Here is a 15,888-nt window from a genome sequence, read left to right on the forward strand (position 1 = left end):
GTGGTGCCTCTCTTCTCTCTAGTTAATTGTCAAAAATTCAGTTTGCAGTCATGAGGAGTTGGCACACACCACAATTTTCTTGTCGTTACCATATGCTGGTATTCGTAAAGTGCAAACACAAGCAGTACTGCCTTTGAAAACTGCTTGACACGCTTTGAATACTTTCAGAGACAAGTGACATCATGTTTTTCCTTTTTGTTTTTTTAAAGAGGGAGGCAGAGTTCTTTTTGTTGTGCTGCGGCTGTCTTGCCTGCTTTCAGATCATTCAAGATGATCTCTAACGGACCTGTCTCAAAGATGGGAATAAAACTAGAACAGTTTGTGGCTCCTAAGACCACGTTCCTGAATGGCGACAACTATTCCTCAAATGCCTGTTTCGACACTAAGCACCACCTTCGTTCCGGAGTGATGGATCTGGGCCCCTGCCAGCACGGTATGCATCTCTCACTGCTTGCACCAGTGCTGAGTTACCTCATCCACGAGTGCAGGATTGAAGTACAGCTCTTGCCAGCATATTTGGCCCCGAAATATTTTGAGGGCTGCGTAAGAACGAGGTCGGTTTGTTGCAACAGTTAGATCAGCAGTTCCTCTTGCAGATGTGAGCAGTAATGACAAACTACAGCAGTATGAAATGTGCATTTTCAGTGGTTAGGCAAATGTTGTAGACAACAAACCCTAGTCACATTGCTTGTTCATAATAAACTCCCCTAAAACATCCGTGAAACATGGTCGTGTACATATACCCTTCTGCCAGCTTTCAGTTTCAGCAGCTTTTGTTTGTTCCCTTTTGGGGTGACATTTCCATTCTTTTGGAATATACGAGGATAATGCGGTGTCTTGAAATACTTTAAGCTTCAGTATTTGTATAGTATGTGCCAAGTTTACTTACCTTTACGGCATCCCTCATAGCCCAGGTTGCTTCGAGGTGTTAAATTCCTATAAAACCATTAAAAATGATATCTTTTGTTTTCTTCTTCTTCCAAGGAAGAGTAGCTTACTAACAGTTCCAAGTAAAGTTGGCCAGCAAGGAAACTCTCATTTTCAAACATATTTACAATCGCAGGCAACAATGACCGTGCAGCTGAGGAGTAACATGTGGCCTACATGATTTTCATAATATGGCCGAAAATGATGTGCAAGCAATTCAAATTAATGCATTGTTGTAATCAGATTTGAGTTCATACAACGGGAGCTACTTGTATGTCTCAACAGCAGTATCCTCCTCAGTGGAGTTATGGGTTCATAATCTCGTGGTGATCCCTGTGACATGTGCTTGTAACAGTGTCACATTTCCACTTCAGGGCCATCGAGTTGTCCTGACAGGTGACATTTTGGTTTTTGACTGATAATTGGAAACAATCCATGTGTAGCAGCGTTCCTGAGACTAGCAGTGATACATTGCTTCACAATTTCAATGTGCCCATATTGATAGTAAAAAGGTGGTGCTTGAATTTGAAGGTGGTGCTTGAATTTGACTGGCATGTGTGGACCCACAACTCGTTAAGGTTCCCTGGCTTCAACCCATGAGTGCCAGTGCGTATTGGCTACAGCCTTGGAAATTGTAGAGTTATGGTCATAGATACCATTTTATCTCTTGGGTTCTGTTATAATTGGAAAAGGCATTTTCAGCTGCTTTGTACTCTGCTGGCATTATGGTGTCCCCTTGCAATTTTGGGGTTCATGATTTTATCACTTCTGGCTTCCTCAGCCTCGCATTTCTAGGCCTCCACTTAACATCTCTGGCACATTTAACATGCTTGTACTCAACGTCACTATTTCACTGTTCAATGTCTGACTGCAATCGTGAAAGTAGCAGGTATTACACTTCTACCTGGCTTTGCAGCCTATGCAGCCCTTTGGCACTGACCAGCATGTACCATGGTCCAAACAATTTTCTATAGTCACATGTTCTATGGCATGTTACAAACCATACATTCACTTGGAGTCTTGCAGCTCATTCTGGACCCTCGCTCAAATGGTACCAGTGGTGTCTGTGACTGGTCATTTTCAAACACTTCCACTTTCCATTCCTCACTTGCACTTCAGCATGTCAGCTGTATTAGTGCAGAAAATGTCTGCATTTTTCTGCACTCGTTTTTCGCCTCACTGCACCCCCATCCTTACTCTAAAAACGTCCTGTAATCACTCGTCTGCTGAAGCTGAGAAGAGTCAGTTGCTGCTGTCCATCTTGGGAGACCTGGTCACATTTACCTGGCGGAGTTTTTGCCTTCCTTGCATGTAGTGATCAGGTGCTGTTCTATTTTCTTGCATGGCATATGCAAAGGTGCAGAAATATCCCCAGAAGGGCTGTCATTTTTAAAGTGTTGCCTTTGCCGTGCTTAGTTCGTACTACACCTCGAAGTTCTTTTTGTATTCAAACACTTAGGTCACCGCCGAAATAATAAGCAGAGCTGGGCTCGCCCACAGAGGCTCTCAAACGAAATTAAGGCTCGAATCAGATTGAAGTAGATTTACCAGATGTCCCACTTCAAGTTAGTCTAAGGTGTCCCTCCTCAGAAAGGGCACAAAAAAAAGGTATCCATGGACCGGCGCATTGACATGTGTCGGGTTGAAATTAGCAATCAATGACTCTGAAGTTCTTCGCTACTGTCATTATCAATGCACATTTTAAATCGGAATGTGGAACTTTCATGCAGTGCTTGTGTACCAAGCGGAGTTTATTTGAATTGCACTTGGCAGTGGATAATCTTATTTTATAGCTCCAGTGTGCTTTGTGGATTTGTTTTTCTGTTCTTTTGCCATGTCTAGGCGCACCTGCAGCACTGTCATTCCCACACTTTTATATGGCTGATCCCTACTATCTGGAACAAGTGGAGGGACTTCAGCCAAACAGCACTCTCCATCGCTTCCTGCTGGACCTGGAACCTGTAAGTTTCGGAGCATCAGTATCTGCTGTCTAAAGGCATGAAGCCATCTTCTAGCATTTTCCCTGTACATTCACCAGTTTTTTTTTTAATGCTCGGTGGATTGCGCAAAAGTCTAAACAGTTGCACAGCCCAAAAGTTTTCAGGCAGAGCCACCCATTTACCAAGTTGTTGAAGAAATTGTATTGGTGTTGGCTTTTTGACTGCTGTAAGCTGTCAGGGTACACTCAGTGTCTCTCGTCTCCTTGCCTGAGGGCTGCCCTGTCTAAGCTCTCAAAATACCGTGGTAGTACGATCATTAGTCTCTCATAGGTACATTAGGTGTTGCATAAGTTATGACATTGTCTTCCTGTCATAAGCAGACTTGAAGACTGCTGTTGCCAATGTTTCGGTAGGCATGCATGAAATCTGCAGTTCTGATGAACATGTAGGAGTTAGGTTTTCTTGGATAATTTAACCACTGTTGCACATTTCTTCTGCCAACCCTGTGGATGCCTTGTGCCATTAATGTTGTCCTGAGTTCAAATTAGGGCTTGCCTGAGATTATACTAACTTAGGCATGATGCTGAAGCGCTCCAGGATTGCAGCAGTGCATCGGGAACATTTTGTTTGTCCCTATGAAACCTTTGCTGGCATCAGTGAATAGGACAGAACACGGGGTATTTAACCGTGCTGTTGTGAAATTCTTCTGTTGTGTTTACATTATTAGTGCCTGAAAGCTTGTTGAACCTACTCAACTCCTACCTGTTGCATTCATATGCTGCTTCTTTTTATGATTTCTTTTTCTGCAGAAGCTAGGCCTCACACTCGGTCTGAGGGGTCGCATACAGCTGAATATTGTCGTCAAAAAGAATAGGTTGATCAAGTAAGCCTTAATATCCATTACAGTGCTATGGTTGTTTTCACAGCTTAAACAGAAGACGTATTAAGACTCTGCTGCCTTCTTTTTGTGCCTCTGATAGTGGTCTTGACCTTTTTCTTTGAAGGAGTCTGGCTGATATACCGGAGCTGGTTTATCCATTCCTATGGGAGGAAATCGTAAGCACACAAATTATTCTCATTGTCTTGTGTTATTTCAGTCCTTGATTTTATCTTTAAGAATTCTAGTTGAGAGTGCTGCACATAACAATGTGAAATACGGCAGGACACTTAACTGGTCATGCAATAAGTTGGTATTTTAGGCAGAAACCTCCTTGGCTGTTCACTAATCGAACAACTGTGACGTGGAAGAAAAACATTATACTTATGTGCTTATTCTGGGTTGACTTCTGTCCTTATTCTGGTTTGTGTGAATCGGCTGAAGACTGCATAACACGCATAAAAATAAAACTTGTTTTTGAGGCTGTTCAAATTTGTGTCGGGCTGATAAGGGTCTCAATGCATGAAATTTTCACTGCATTCGAATGTTTAGAGGCGGCCTAAGAGTATTTCGTGCATCACAAAAGTTTCTAACAAAGGAAAGTTGCCTTGCAGCATAAAGGTTGCTCTGATGTGAGCAAGAACCATTCCTCAACACTGTTTTTAAGTTATGCTACAGTTTTGCACTTTGAAGCTTCGCAGGACTCATAATTACATCTAATTTGCCACTAATTGCTTGGAGCTGGCATATAGTTTTGTGAAAAATCATTGTGTAATGGTGTATTCGTGGTGATTTCAATGCCCTTGATGGCAGTTGATATTGCATTGTTAGAATAATTTTTTTTTAGCATGCTCAGTAAAAAAGTGATGTCTTTTCTATCCGTTCTAAGATACTACACATTTTATAACATCTGCGAGATAATAAACTGTCAGTTTATTTGCACACATTTTCAGAATGCACATCACTTTAGTCTTGCCTCGGGCAAAGGAGTAATGGTGGAAATCTTCATGTTTTTTAACTGCCTTGCAGCATGTAGAGATGGATGATGCTTTAGCCAACTACTTGAAAACGACGATGGAAGACCCAATCTTCTACAGCATGCTTTTTGCTTATCTCCTGCTGTCCTTGGGTGGCCTTCTCTTTTTGACTGCTGTGGCCTGCATTCTTGGCAAGGCTCTTGCAGGATTGTTTAATCCACAGGTAACTTACCGAAGATATTTGAAGTTCCCTGATGTTTAAGGAATCTCTGTGCTCTGCTAATGCCTGTATAGAAGGCCAATCTAGGGTGAAAATGCGCACTTGATGTAGTTGTCATGATTGATCAGTTTTCCATGAGCAGGAGATGCCTCTCCTCACACTGTGCATGTTTTAATGCCATACCATTGTCACTTTGCTTTCTATTTTCACTATTAAACTAAAGATTCACTTTATTATGCTACCTTTTTAGTCTCTGTTTTTCATGCGTATTAACATTATTGGTTGTGTGTTTTTATTTCAGGATGCGGAAAACAAGTCTCTAATTGTTGATGATGATGAAGGGGTGGAGGATGCTGCCACAAAAGACCTCCAGAACCATGAAGAAGTTATCACATGATCCAAGTATTGAAGCATGCATGTTCAAGTGTTGGTTATTGTTGGAGAGAATGTTGCCAAGAATTGCTAGTTCTCCACATGCAGGATTCATGCAGGTTTTACGCAATTGCCTTTTATCACTCTTTTGGCTTCAGTGCATCCTGGCTTAAAGGTCACTTTGAGAAAGCCTTTCATTTTTATACAGTTCAGCTCAACAGAGTTGTGGTGATATCAGTGGTAGCATAATCACAACGGAAGAGCTGAAAACTTCTTATTCCTGCCTTTTTCAGTCAAGCTAGCTTGACTACAGTGCGCTAGTTCTTGTCGGCTGGAAAGGATTTGTGGTGATGTCACTTAAAGGTACAGAGTCTCGCAACACATTTCATTGCATAGCGGCAGGTCCGCCTGTGCCAAGTGCATCTTTTATGTAAACTGGCATAGTTATTTACTCAAGGCATAGTGCTACCGAGATGAAGCTCACTGTTTGGATAGCCTTCTTTGCCTCTGCAGGATAGTATGTATTACATTTTAATGACTGCTATGAAGCATCCGGATGTTGACTAGTCTAGCCTGCGGTATTGACTAGTCTAGCCTCGGATGTTTATCTGCCTCAAGAGTCTCAAGGTACCTGTATTTGTGAATCCGACACTGCAGAGTTATTGCCGAGATATGGAGGAGTTCCATTGTGCTGCCACACTTACAGTGTTTTTTAAGATGAATATTAAAGTTTGTGTTTTTTAACATGTCTCCTCTTTGGTTTGTATAACAAGAGCAGGGGCTCATGCATAAGGTGTTCCATATACCATATTAATTGTCTAAAAATTTTTGAAATTTAAAGCTGCACTGCATTCATGCATCAGGTAAAATTAGCAAAAATTTGCTTTTTGACAATAGCAGGCATGTTATAACTATGGAAGCAAATTGGTACAACTCAACATAAATTTAAAATTTAGACATTCTAAAGGAATCTAAAAAAAATCGCATGACACAGTTCGTGAAAGTTCTGTTTTGATAAATGGAGTATGCATGCAAATCCTAAAGCTATACCCTGGTTCCAGCCACTTGCACTAATGGTGACTGCGACGACACAAAACTTGGACATTCCATTGGAGACAACCTGTAGCATCAAGCACAGGGCGCTCGTAACTCGTCGTCATGCAACAGACATCTAATGGTTCAAACAGCTGTTCGAAGCAGCGAATGGACCATGACCTGGTGGCCACAGTGTGTCCTTTGACTCTGCCAACCAACTGCAGCAGTAAATGAAAGAAAAATGTTGAAATGAAGGTGACCATATGCTGTGTGGTGTCAGTGAATGTTGAAGATCCCCAGGTTGTGGAAATTATTCCGCAGCTGTGGAGCCCTCCACTATGGCACCTCCTTGTGGCTCTCATCGGATGGGAGACAATCACTGTGCCATTTCCTTTTCTCAAAAACAAATTTTCAATTTCCGAGCAGTGCTAATCCAGTGCGGCTGCCCTTCTGGAGTGGCGTTCGCATAGGACGTACTTTCGTGCGGCTATCACAACCGACGGAAAGCAGCTGAATCTTCGGTGCACACGGATTCCAAGCGGCAATTTGAAGAAAGCATGCTTGGAGCAGGAGTTCTGCCATGTGCACCCCGAGCAAGGCGGCCGGTGGTGTCTCATTGCAGCGAAACCGAAACTGTGCGACCAGGAAGAGCGCTAGCCACACCTACAAGTGCGCATCACACATCGACGCGCTATGTCACATGCTCGCAGTCCAGCTCTGCGAAAGGAGTATGTTGCACTCGCACCGCTATGCGACATGCGCTAATAGGCATAGCAAACGCTCTTTCTGGCCACACTGTTTCGGTTTTGCTCATCTGTGGCCCCAAATTGCTTCCGCTGCAGCGCCGACGAGAATGGAAATTTCGGTGGCTCGGTGGTTAAAGCACGCGACTACTGATCCGGAGTACCAGGGTTCGAACCCGACCTCAGCGGCCACGTTGCGACGGAGGTGAAACGCTAAGGCGCCCGTCTGCTGTGCGATGTCAGTGCACATTAAAGATCTCCAGGCGGTTTAAATTATTTTGGAGCCCTCCACTACGCTTAGTCCCTCCTGTATCCCTTCCCTTACGGCGCAGTACAGGTGTCCACCGATATGCGAGACAAACACTGTGCCATTTCCATTCCCCAAGAACCAATTTTCAATTTCAAAACATGAAAAACTGATACAGATATTACTTGCGGTAGGCTTCAAGCCTCAATATATACAAGGAGCCTAACAGTAATAGTTAAAAAGTTAAACACTCAACATTAATTAATCAGCTTGCTACTTAGCAGATCTTAGCTATATGTTATGCCGAGAAAAAAAAAGTGCTCTTCGAACACAAAAAGCATTTTTTTTTTTAATTGCCGACAGTGAAATGCCCTGTTCAGTCGTAGCGGGCACTTGGCTTTGCACGCATCAGAGAATGTTCGCAGACATCACGACTACATCCCTTTGTACAGAATTTCATTGCACACATGCATTTAGGTGTCCTTTATAGAGACGGTACGTGAAGTTCCATGGAGAACTGATGCCTACTTATGGGCACTTTTTTACGAGCCCGGAGCATAATTCTTTCAATAGCAGGCTAACAAGCGCGGCTTAATCGCAAAGAATATGATCACGGCGATAACTGCTAAGAATACGATAATGGTCACTTGGAATTGTTCTGGGACTGTACGCATTTCTTCTTTAGTAAGAAAGAGATGACACGTGTAACATTAATTAAAACAGGAACATACGTGCCGTGTGTGTTTTAAACTATCCAGACAAAGGAGAAGCGAAGACCTCAGAAGGCGGCGAATTGGGCGACAGCAAAGGCAGACTGCGGCCACTGTCTGATAAAGCATGAAGAAAGCTGTCCAGTTAGCCCCCTTGGTTTCCTCGTTGGGTTGAGGGCAAGGGAAGTTTCCGAATTTGAACCCGGCGTCCGCCGAGATATGTGAGACAGTTACTGCGCCGTTTCTTTTCCTCAAAAACCAATTCTGAATAGCTAGCGCTGTAACAAAATGTGAATTAGTTCTGAAATAGCGAACACAAAATTTTCAAAAACTTTGCACGGAATTAACAACGGGACCTCCCATTAGCAACGATAAAATTGTGGAGATACCCGCATGTCGGTTTTATAGTGCTCGCACGGAAGGACTGGAGAACCAAGAGCACTGTCTTACGCATGGCTGGGGAAGAACACACACCTTTTGAATGTTTTACCAAGATAGTTTTGTAGCCACCAAGATAGTTTTATAGCCGCCATGGTGGCTGAGTGGTTATGGCGCTCGGCTGCCGGCCCGAAAGACGCGGGTTCGATCCCAGCCGCGGCGGTCGAATTTCGATGGAGGCAAAATTCTAGAGGCCCGTGTGCTGTGCGATGTCAGTGCACGTAAAAGAACCCCAGGTGGTCGAAATTTCCGGAGCCCTTCACTACGGCGTCCCTCATAGCCTGAGTCGCTTTGGGACGTTAAATCCCCCATAAACCAAGATAGTTTTGTGTTACCATGACGGATTCAAGTGCGGTTTGTGTAACGATCCGCACAGAATTTCAAACGCTCCCCGCTGGTCTGTTTTGCTATCGCTTATACAAAAGCGGAGAGCGGTCGGCTTGCATTCCGTGCCGCTGGCCTCTCCTTGTGCCGCCTCCTTCAGCGTATTTTAGAGCTTATCTACTAACGCTCGCGCCTGCTGAGAGTTGACGTTTTTGTGTGTTATGATTAGTGGCCGTCATTATTATTATTATTACAGAATAAAATAATACACCTGTATTTTCCTGTTTTTTGGCTATGGCCCACACCGTCTGGTCCAAGGTCTTCTGTTGCAATTGGAACACCCCCCCTTTCCCTACTTCTCATCACGCACATGCTTGCCTGTGTTTGTTTACTGAACACTCCCTTGTCCCACACCTCGCAGCATGCCGCTCCTGCACGATCGCTGTCTTGTTCTGTGTCACAGCCGCATGACGCTTGATGGGTGTACACTCCGGTTCGACATTTCTGCTGCAACTGTCCTTCACTGGCAGAGGCGGCCGCAAATGGTCACTTGCCGAAGCGTTTCTCTATTTTGTTGTACTTCTCCAGAACCTCGACGAATTCAGACAGGAGCACATTCCTGTGACTTCCCAGGTCCCTGTAGTGGTGAGAAACAGAGAAGAGAATAAGTTGTCATCTGAGGAACCACAGGGTTGCTCCGTAAAAAAAATGACGTGGCAGCAGGAAAGCGGCCGAGGAAGGGGACCACAAGGTCTGCAGACCTTGTGGTCTCCTTCCTCAGGCGCTCTCCTGTTACTGTCATTTTTAACGCTACCACCAATAAACACTTGACACCCTGTCGTCTTATGACCTTCGGTTGCTCAGCTTAGTCCGAAAATTGGGACAGTGCGTGAAGTTGAATTTCCTGCAACGCCACAAACATGCAGTGGTTTGAAATCAAACCTTGTGGCTTGCTGCAACTCAGCAGCGAGCTTTTTTTTTTTGTCCATAAGTGCTGGCTGGGCTGGCTAACTCATCAACGAAAATAAAAGGGATCGCCGGATTTCGGTTAACCGGTAAGTTAGCGTGCATGAAATGTTGCAATCGACGCGTGCGTGTTCGTGTAAAGTGAGACACTGCTGAGGGGAAAATATATTTTCCTGGTAAAAGTGCATCTACACCAAGCCTGCTTTATGCCGATGAATTGTTAACTAGTACGTGCGCTTTTATAAAGCAACATGAGAGTTTCACGTAGGAACAGGGAAACTGTCTACACAAATTGTAATTCCTCTTTGAGCAATGCAGCATACATTCACTCCTGTCTGTGCACACTGATGCAGAAAGCCACTTGTTCTGACCGGTCCTCTGTTTTGAGCAAAGGAGCTGTGGGGATCTAGCAGATCCAAATTGTGCTCTTTTCAATTGATCAATTGCCCTCTTTCGTGGGTTTCGAAGTACGAACGACATATTGGCATGCGAGCAGGATCTGCGAACACTCACAGTATCTCGCTGTAGTTTATGTGCCACGGCGGATAACCCAGGACAGAGCCCCATCCACCGAAGCGCAGGGCGAGGTGTGGTTCCGGCATCCCTCGGTACTCAGCTGCACAACAAAAATAGAACGGGCATGGTAGAGAGTGGAACACGTGATCAACTAACTCTCTCGCTCATGTTCAGCAGTACACCGAAGCAAATGACAGAAATGGAACACTATTTTCTGCTTCCACTACTGCCCAGGCAGTGAAAATATGGGGTTAAAACATAATGCACAAAAGTAAAAAAAGTTGCCGGACGTCTACCCTTGTGGTAATGCGCATTTCAGCAACGGCTAGGGTTGAGCGAAATGCTGATACCAGTCGGACTGTTCAGTATGGAGTTTTGGATCCCCTTATCGATTAAGGCAATAGGAAAACCCTCTAATCCACATTATAAAACTCCCTATCACGCAGTTTTAAAACTCCTCTTTAGGGATTTAGCCCCTGTTCTAAAACTAAAATCTCCTATGCTAAGGAGATTTAGCTACAGGGACCCTATCGATTAGGGAGATAAGAGAATGCTGGGGCATCAGTGCGCATGCGCAGGACAATAACCCGAGGGCCGTTCTTGTCCTGGTTAGCTCAGTTCGTAGAGCGACTGCCCCGTCCCGTCTAGGCGGTGGTTCCGGGTTCGAACCTCGGAGCAGGACTAATTTTCCTTCAACTCCAGAGGTTCCCAGAAAATGTACAGCTTTCCATTGTAGCTGTATGGCGGCGCCCAGGTGAGCGTTATTGAGTAATTACTCAATTATATATGTTGTGTGACTTGTGTCATTAAAAGCGTTATCTAATTCAAGCTTATTTTTTTTGCCTCGTAAGGCGCATGGAGTCCCAGACGATGTCAGACACCCGACAGATATCCAGAATATGTGCGGATATACCATGTGCTGAAACGGCCGTCTGGCCGACATTATTTTAGGCATAAAATCCGCGCTGATGTTCACCGACTCCATCCCGAAAAGATGTGAAACCGGGGATGAGGGCGTGAGAACTCGTTTATTTCATACTTTGGGCATTGTAATAGGTTCAGGCGCGCCGCGTATCAGATAACGTGCCTCATGCCATGTAAAAAGTTGTGCACTGTAACTACCTTCGTCCCTTCTATCTGCGTATATATGTTTGAAATATAGGTATCATGCCTGTAGCGTAAAGTACATCCCGGATGTATCGAACTCAAGAGGATCATGAAATAGTTCGATATATCGATACTTCGATATGTAAAAAATGGCAGTGGCAGCTTATCTGCAACCTAGAAGTGAAAATGCGTTGCATCCACGCTAGTGACACGCCGCCCGCCTGCGTGCTGGCAGCGCACCGCTCGATAAGCGTAGCAGGCAAACCTGCTTCGGCTCAAAACCGTTGCGGACAGTGCATTCGAACTAAGCACGGCCTATCATAAGATGCCTAATCCGGTTACCAGTACACAGTAAATGGAATAGTCGATCATTAAAGTTAAGCTACAATACGTTTCCGCAATGCCTTCGGCATCTAAGCACGCCAAGCAGGGGAGCTCAAGTTGCGTTGGCTTCACCGCATGACAACGATGTGATGTGCAAACTGAGTTCGAGTGACTGAAGGTCACCCTCGTGTACTCTCCACGTTCACCTCGTCACGCGGTGTCACAGCGCGAGCGCTGCCAGCCAACGCCCAAGGCCGCGCAGCTGTATACGTCCCCGTGCGCGGAATATGACTGCAGAGAGTCGTTAGGAGAAGTGCCACTTGCAGGGACGCGGCGCACTGTTCGATATATCGAACAACCGGCTAAATTTCAATTCAATATACAGCACGACTCTCCTATGCTTTCACATCAGATTTTCAAGGGGATAATCTCTGTGTTCGATATAGCCAATAATTCGAAATATCCAAGCGCGACTGCATTTATTAATTCCTTAGAGAATATTCTACCCTTCCGGCTACTTCATTTTGCATGTTCTAACCGTGTCAGCCGTATCTACTTGACCTTGCTGTTAGTGTAGACTCGATTCTCCTCACGTGACCACCTCAGCAGGTTTATAGTCTAGAGCAGTGATCAAACATTAAAGCAACATCTTGTAGAATGTGAATACTGCTCTGTCTAGTAATGTGGTTTTTTCTCTCAGAAGCCTGATGAGGTGGAGACTCAGAAAGCGGCCTCTCTTTGTTCTTTCGCTAGCCGATGTTTGCGCTATGTCGAGGGGGAAGAACGTGCCTACTTGCGAATTCGAGCCGAGGCAAATTCATCTCAGGAGGAAGTGAGGGTCTATACCACCCGCGGTCTTTGCTCGTTGCAACCTTCCTTGAGCGCTACGGCATTTGCATGCTTGTCCCGTACGTCATGCTCGTAACCATAAATTCATTGCGTCGATCGATATGCGTTCAGTTTACTACGCGAAAAGTTCCTGTGAAGATTAGAAGCATTCAACAACGATCGCAGTTGCCTATGGCTCTTTTCACGAAGAGCTCGAAGCCATGGCTCCATGCTGAACTTTGCACTGATTGCCGCCTTCCAGCAGTCAGGTGCGTGTCAAGGCTTGAAATAGTCTGTAGTCAAAATTTTACTCTACGTGGCAGCATTGACACTGGCAGACTTGACACTTGGAATATGGCGGTGTCCGCAGCCGGACATGACTTCTGTCTCCGAAACGATAGCAAATTGTAATGAACGCGAGGAACTCACCGTACCGGCAAATACAGACGAGAATTTTAAGATCTAAATATAATAAAGCTGTCGACTATAGTGTAGTGTATCTAGGCACCGATCATATATTGCTGCCGGAGACAGCGATTTGTGGGAGACAGGAGGAGAGGATGAATAGGAGGCGGAAAAAGACTGAAGTAGGCTTGCCCTTTATGTATTTGTCGAGCGTCTCTTGGGTGACGTCGTGGTCGTCGATGGTTCCGAACTTGTAGTCGTCGCAAAGCTTCCTGAACGCCGCGACGAGGCCGCCTTTTCCGTCCACAGGCGTCACCACGTAGACGGGCAGGCCTGTCAACTGCTCCGCGCCGTCTTTATTCCACTCGTGCTCCTCCTCTCCTGGATAAGAAACAACAACGCGTCAGTGGAGCGGCGCTAGTGTCTACAGCGCACACGTATACTGTAATAAGCGAGTAATTACTCATTGACATCCACCCGAGCGCAGCCATACGGCTACAAAGTAGAGCTATACCGCTTTCTCTGAAACTTCGTAGTTAAATGAAAATTCGACGTCCTGGCCCGGGGTTCGAACCCGGGACCACTGCTACACCGGAGCAGTCGCTCTACCAACTGAGCTAATCGGGACTGCAAGCTTATGGTACGGCGTGAGCGAATTGTTCAATAACTCGAAGTGGGAACAGTGTTGGTCAAATGTTTAGGGGAATCCCCCAAGGTGAAGATTTGTAATAAGAGAGTAATTACTCATTAATGAGTAATTACTCTCTTATTACAAATCTACTCCACATTGGGGGGTTTCGCTGAACATCTGACCAACGCACACACTGAAAATTTCACAGGCCACAAGCTGACGCCAGATAGTGTCAGGTGAGGCCCCTGTGAGTGAGCCCACACATTAACTCTATAGTGTAGTCCCTGGCGCTTCAAGCAGTGCTGCACAGACCAAGAGAAATTATGGACCAAGAAAAATTAGTGCTCAGCCTTACCTCCCGCCTACAATGTTCTGTTGCTCCGTCTTTTGAGGTGCCTTTCGAGGCATTTTCCGAAAGCTTTGTAAATGGTTAATGGAAACAGAATATAATTGCAATGTAATAAATATGTTAAAAAAACGGTTTTTTGGCCTATGGGCTCGACTCCTAATCTGAAGGTCCCTGGTTCAATTCCCTGCACCGTCGAAAGAAATTCTACTTTTTCTTCTTTGCTGTAGACGTCACTATTTTATGGCCTACTGCTTACGTAATGAGAGAGCATGGTGACATCACTGAGGAATTTCGTGCCATGGAGGGATTCCTCCGCCGGCTGTTGAGGTGAGCGGACGTGCGTCCGCTGAGCTCCGTCGACTACGGGGGCTGCGCCGCACCCAGGGCCCTGTATGCGCACAAAACAAGCTGGAATCATCGACAAGAGTCTACCGAGCGCCGGCCTGGCCGAAATTATCAAGGTGGGAGCGGAATTTTTCCATCTTAAGAGCCGCACAAGTGCCGGGAGCCGCTAAGCCTAACGAGGCCTAGGAGCGAGAACAAAGACCGGACCCCCTCGACGGCCCTCCGGGGTGACTCCAACAGACATGGAGGTCGTAGAGGGGATTGAAATTGATCCTGAGGAGATGAAGATACCTGGACAATGGTTCAAAGCCAAGAAAAACGGAAAGATAATACCGGAAGAGACTGAAGCCGGCGGCCACATGGCAGCGACGCAAGGAGGAGACGCGTGCGGGAAAGAAGCTCGCCGAAAAATCGGTGGAGAGGCAACGAATGAAGATTCTAACCGACTACGAGAAAGTTATTATGAGACCGCAAGGAGGCCTGGAAAGACTGATGAAGTTCGGCGGCACCTACCTGGCTGATGCAATCAGCAGGGCGGCAGGCATAGGCGACGAAGGAGCTGGAGACATTATCACCTTCAACTTAAAACAACAGTCCGTGCTCATCGCAACGGGAGACGAAGGGAAAAGAAACCGCTACATGGCGGTGCGTGAAATCATCATGGGGAAAGAAGCTATAAGCGTCAACGCATATATGGCGGTACCAGAAGACTGCGGGAGGGGTGTTATATACGACGCCCCCACTTTCTGGTCGGAAGAGGAGATTATGAGGAGACTAAAACTCTTTGGAAATATGAACCCCCCGGTTCTAGGGGTGAGAAGATTGGGAAAGGACTCAAAAGCGGTCCTCATCCTGTTCGAAAGCAAGGAGGTTCCGTGGCGGGTATTCCTCTCAGCGGCGCCAACCAGATGCATACTTTACAAAAAAAAGTACGAGGTCTGCTATGCATGCGTCCGCATGGGACACAGGCAAGACGTCTGCCCGGCCCCCGAGAACAAGAGATGTAGAGGCTGCGGGGAAGAAAACCCTCAGGATGGACATCAGTGCCAGATAAAATGTCAGCTCTGCGGCAAGGAGCACCTACTCGGAGACAAGAGATGCAAAGAAATATATAGAACTCCGTTCATAGTCAAGGAAAGAACGTGGGAAAACAAGAAAATCAAGGAGCAGCGAAAGCAGCAGCAGAAGCAAGAGGCAACAAAGAGCAAGGACCGCCGCAGGGACGACAGTTTCCAAAGGCTGGGCGAGAAGCAAGTGGATTCCGGAGAGGCTCCCTCGAAGGAACCCAGGAGATCGAGATCCAGGGACCCAAAGAACCCCTGGGGCAAAAAGAGAGACCAGAGCAGAGATCCGAGCAAGGACTCGAAACAAGTAAGCTTTGCAGAGGGGCAGTCCCAGGCCAAAGATGATAAAGATAAGGAGATAGAGCAACTTAAAAAGAGAATAGACGAGCTACAAAAACTCGTAACAATCTTACACAGATGTTGCATGAGACAAAAGGGAAGCAGAGCGTTGCTCCCCCTCCCCTCACACAACCTGAGCAAGTGAAACAAGTGGTCCAACAGGGTGTCCCATCGGCACCCAGAGCGCAAAAAGATACGAGTGAG

General features: G+C 45.9%; 2 protein-coding genes across 4 annotated transcripts in view; one reads left to right on the top strand and one right to left on the bottom strand.

The window, feature by feature from the left end:
* LOC144128925 (scavenger receptor class B member 1-like) overlaps positions 1-6,057 on the top strand; it is a 37,265-nt gene extending 31,208 nt beyond the window's left edge. For both annotated transcript variants that reach the window (XM_077662728.1, XM_077662729.1), the window contains exons 10-15: positions 261-433; positions 2,770-2,888; positions 3,677-3,750; positions 3,872-3,923; positions 4,774-4,944; positions 5,243-6,057. In XM_077662728.1, the coding sequence (XP_077518854.1) occupies positions 261-433; positions 2,770-2,888; positions 3,677-3,750; positions 3,872-3,923; positions 4,774-4,944; positions 5,243-5,338 (685 nt within the window). In that variant the 3' untranslated portion in view covers positions 5,339-6,057. The remainder of the gene's footprint in view (positions 1-260; positions 434-2,769; positions 2,889-3,676; positions 3,751-3,871; positions 3,924-4,773; positions 4,945-5,242) is intronic.
* A 132-nt stretch (positions 6,058-6,189) lies between these two features.
* The window catches only part of Tango14 (transport and golgi organization 14), a 35,636-nt gene continuing 25,937 nt past the window's right edge, over positions 6,190-15,888 (bottom strand). For both annotated transcript variants that reach the window (XM_077662730.1, XM_077662731.1), the window contains exons 4-6: positions 13,149-13,337; positions 10,290-10,392; positions 6,190-9,447 (exon numbers count right to left, since the gene is read on the bottom strand). In XM_077662730.1, coding sequence (XP_077518856.1) covers positions 9,357-9,447; positions 10,290-10,392; positions 13,149-13,337 — 383 coding nt within the window. In that variant the 3' untranslated portion in view covers positions 6,190-9,356. The remainder of the gene's footprint in view (positions 9,448-10,289; positions 10,393-13,148; positions 13,338-15,888) is intronic.

Source organism: Amblyomma americanum, chromosome 4 (genome assembly GCF_052857255.1).
Source record: "Amblyomma americanum isolate KBUSLIRL-KWMA chromosome 4, ASM5285725v1, whole genome shotgun sequence".
Lineage (NCBI taxonomy): Eukaryota > Metazoa > Arthropoda > Arachnida > Ixodida > Ixodidae > Amblyomma > Amblyomma americanum.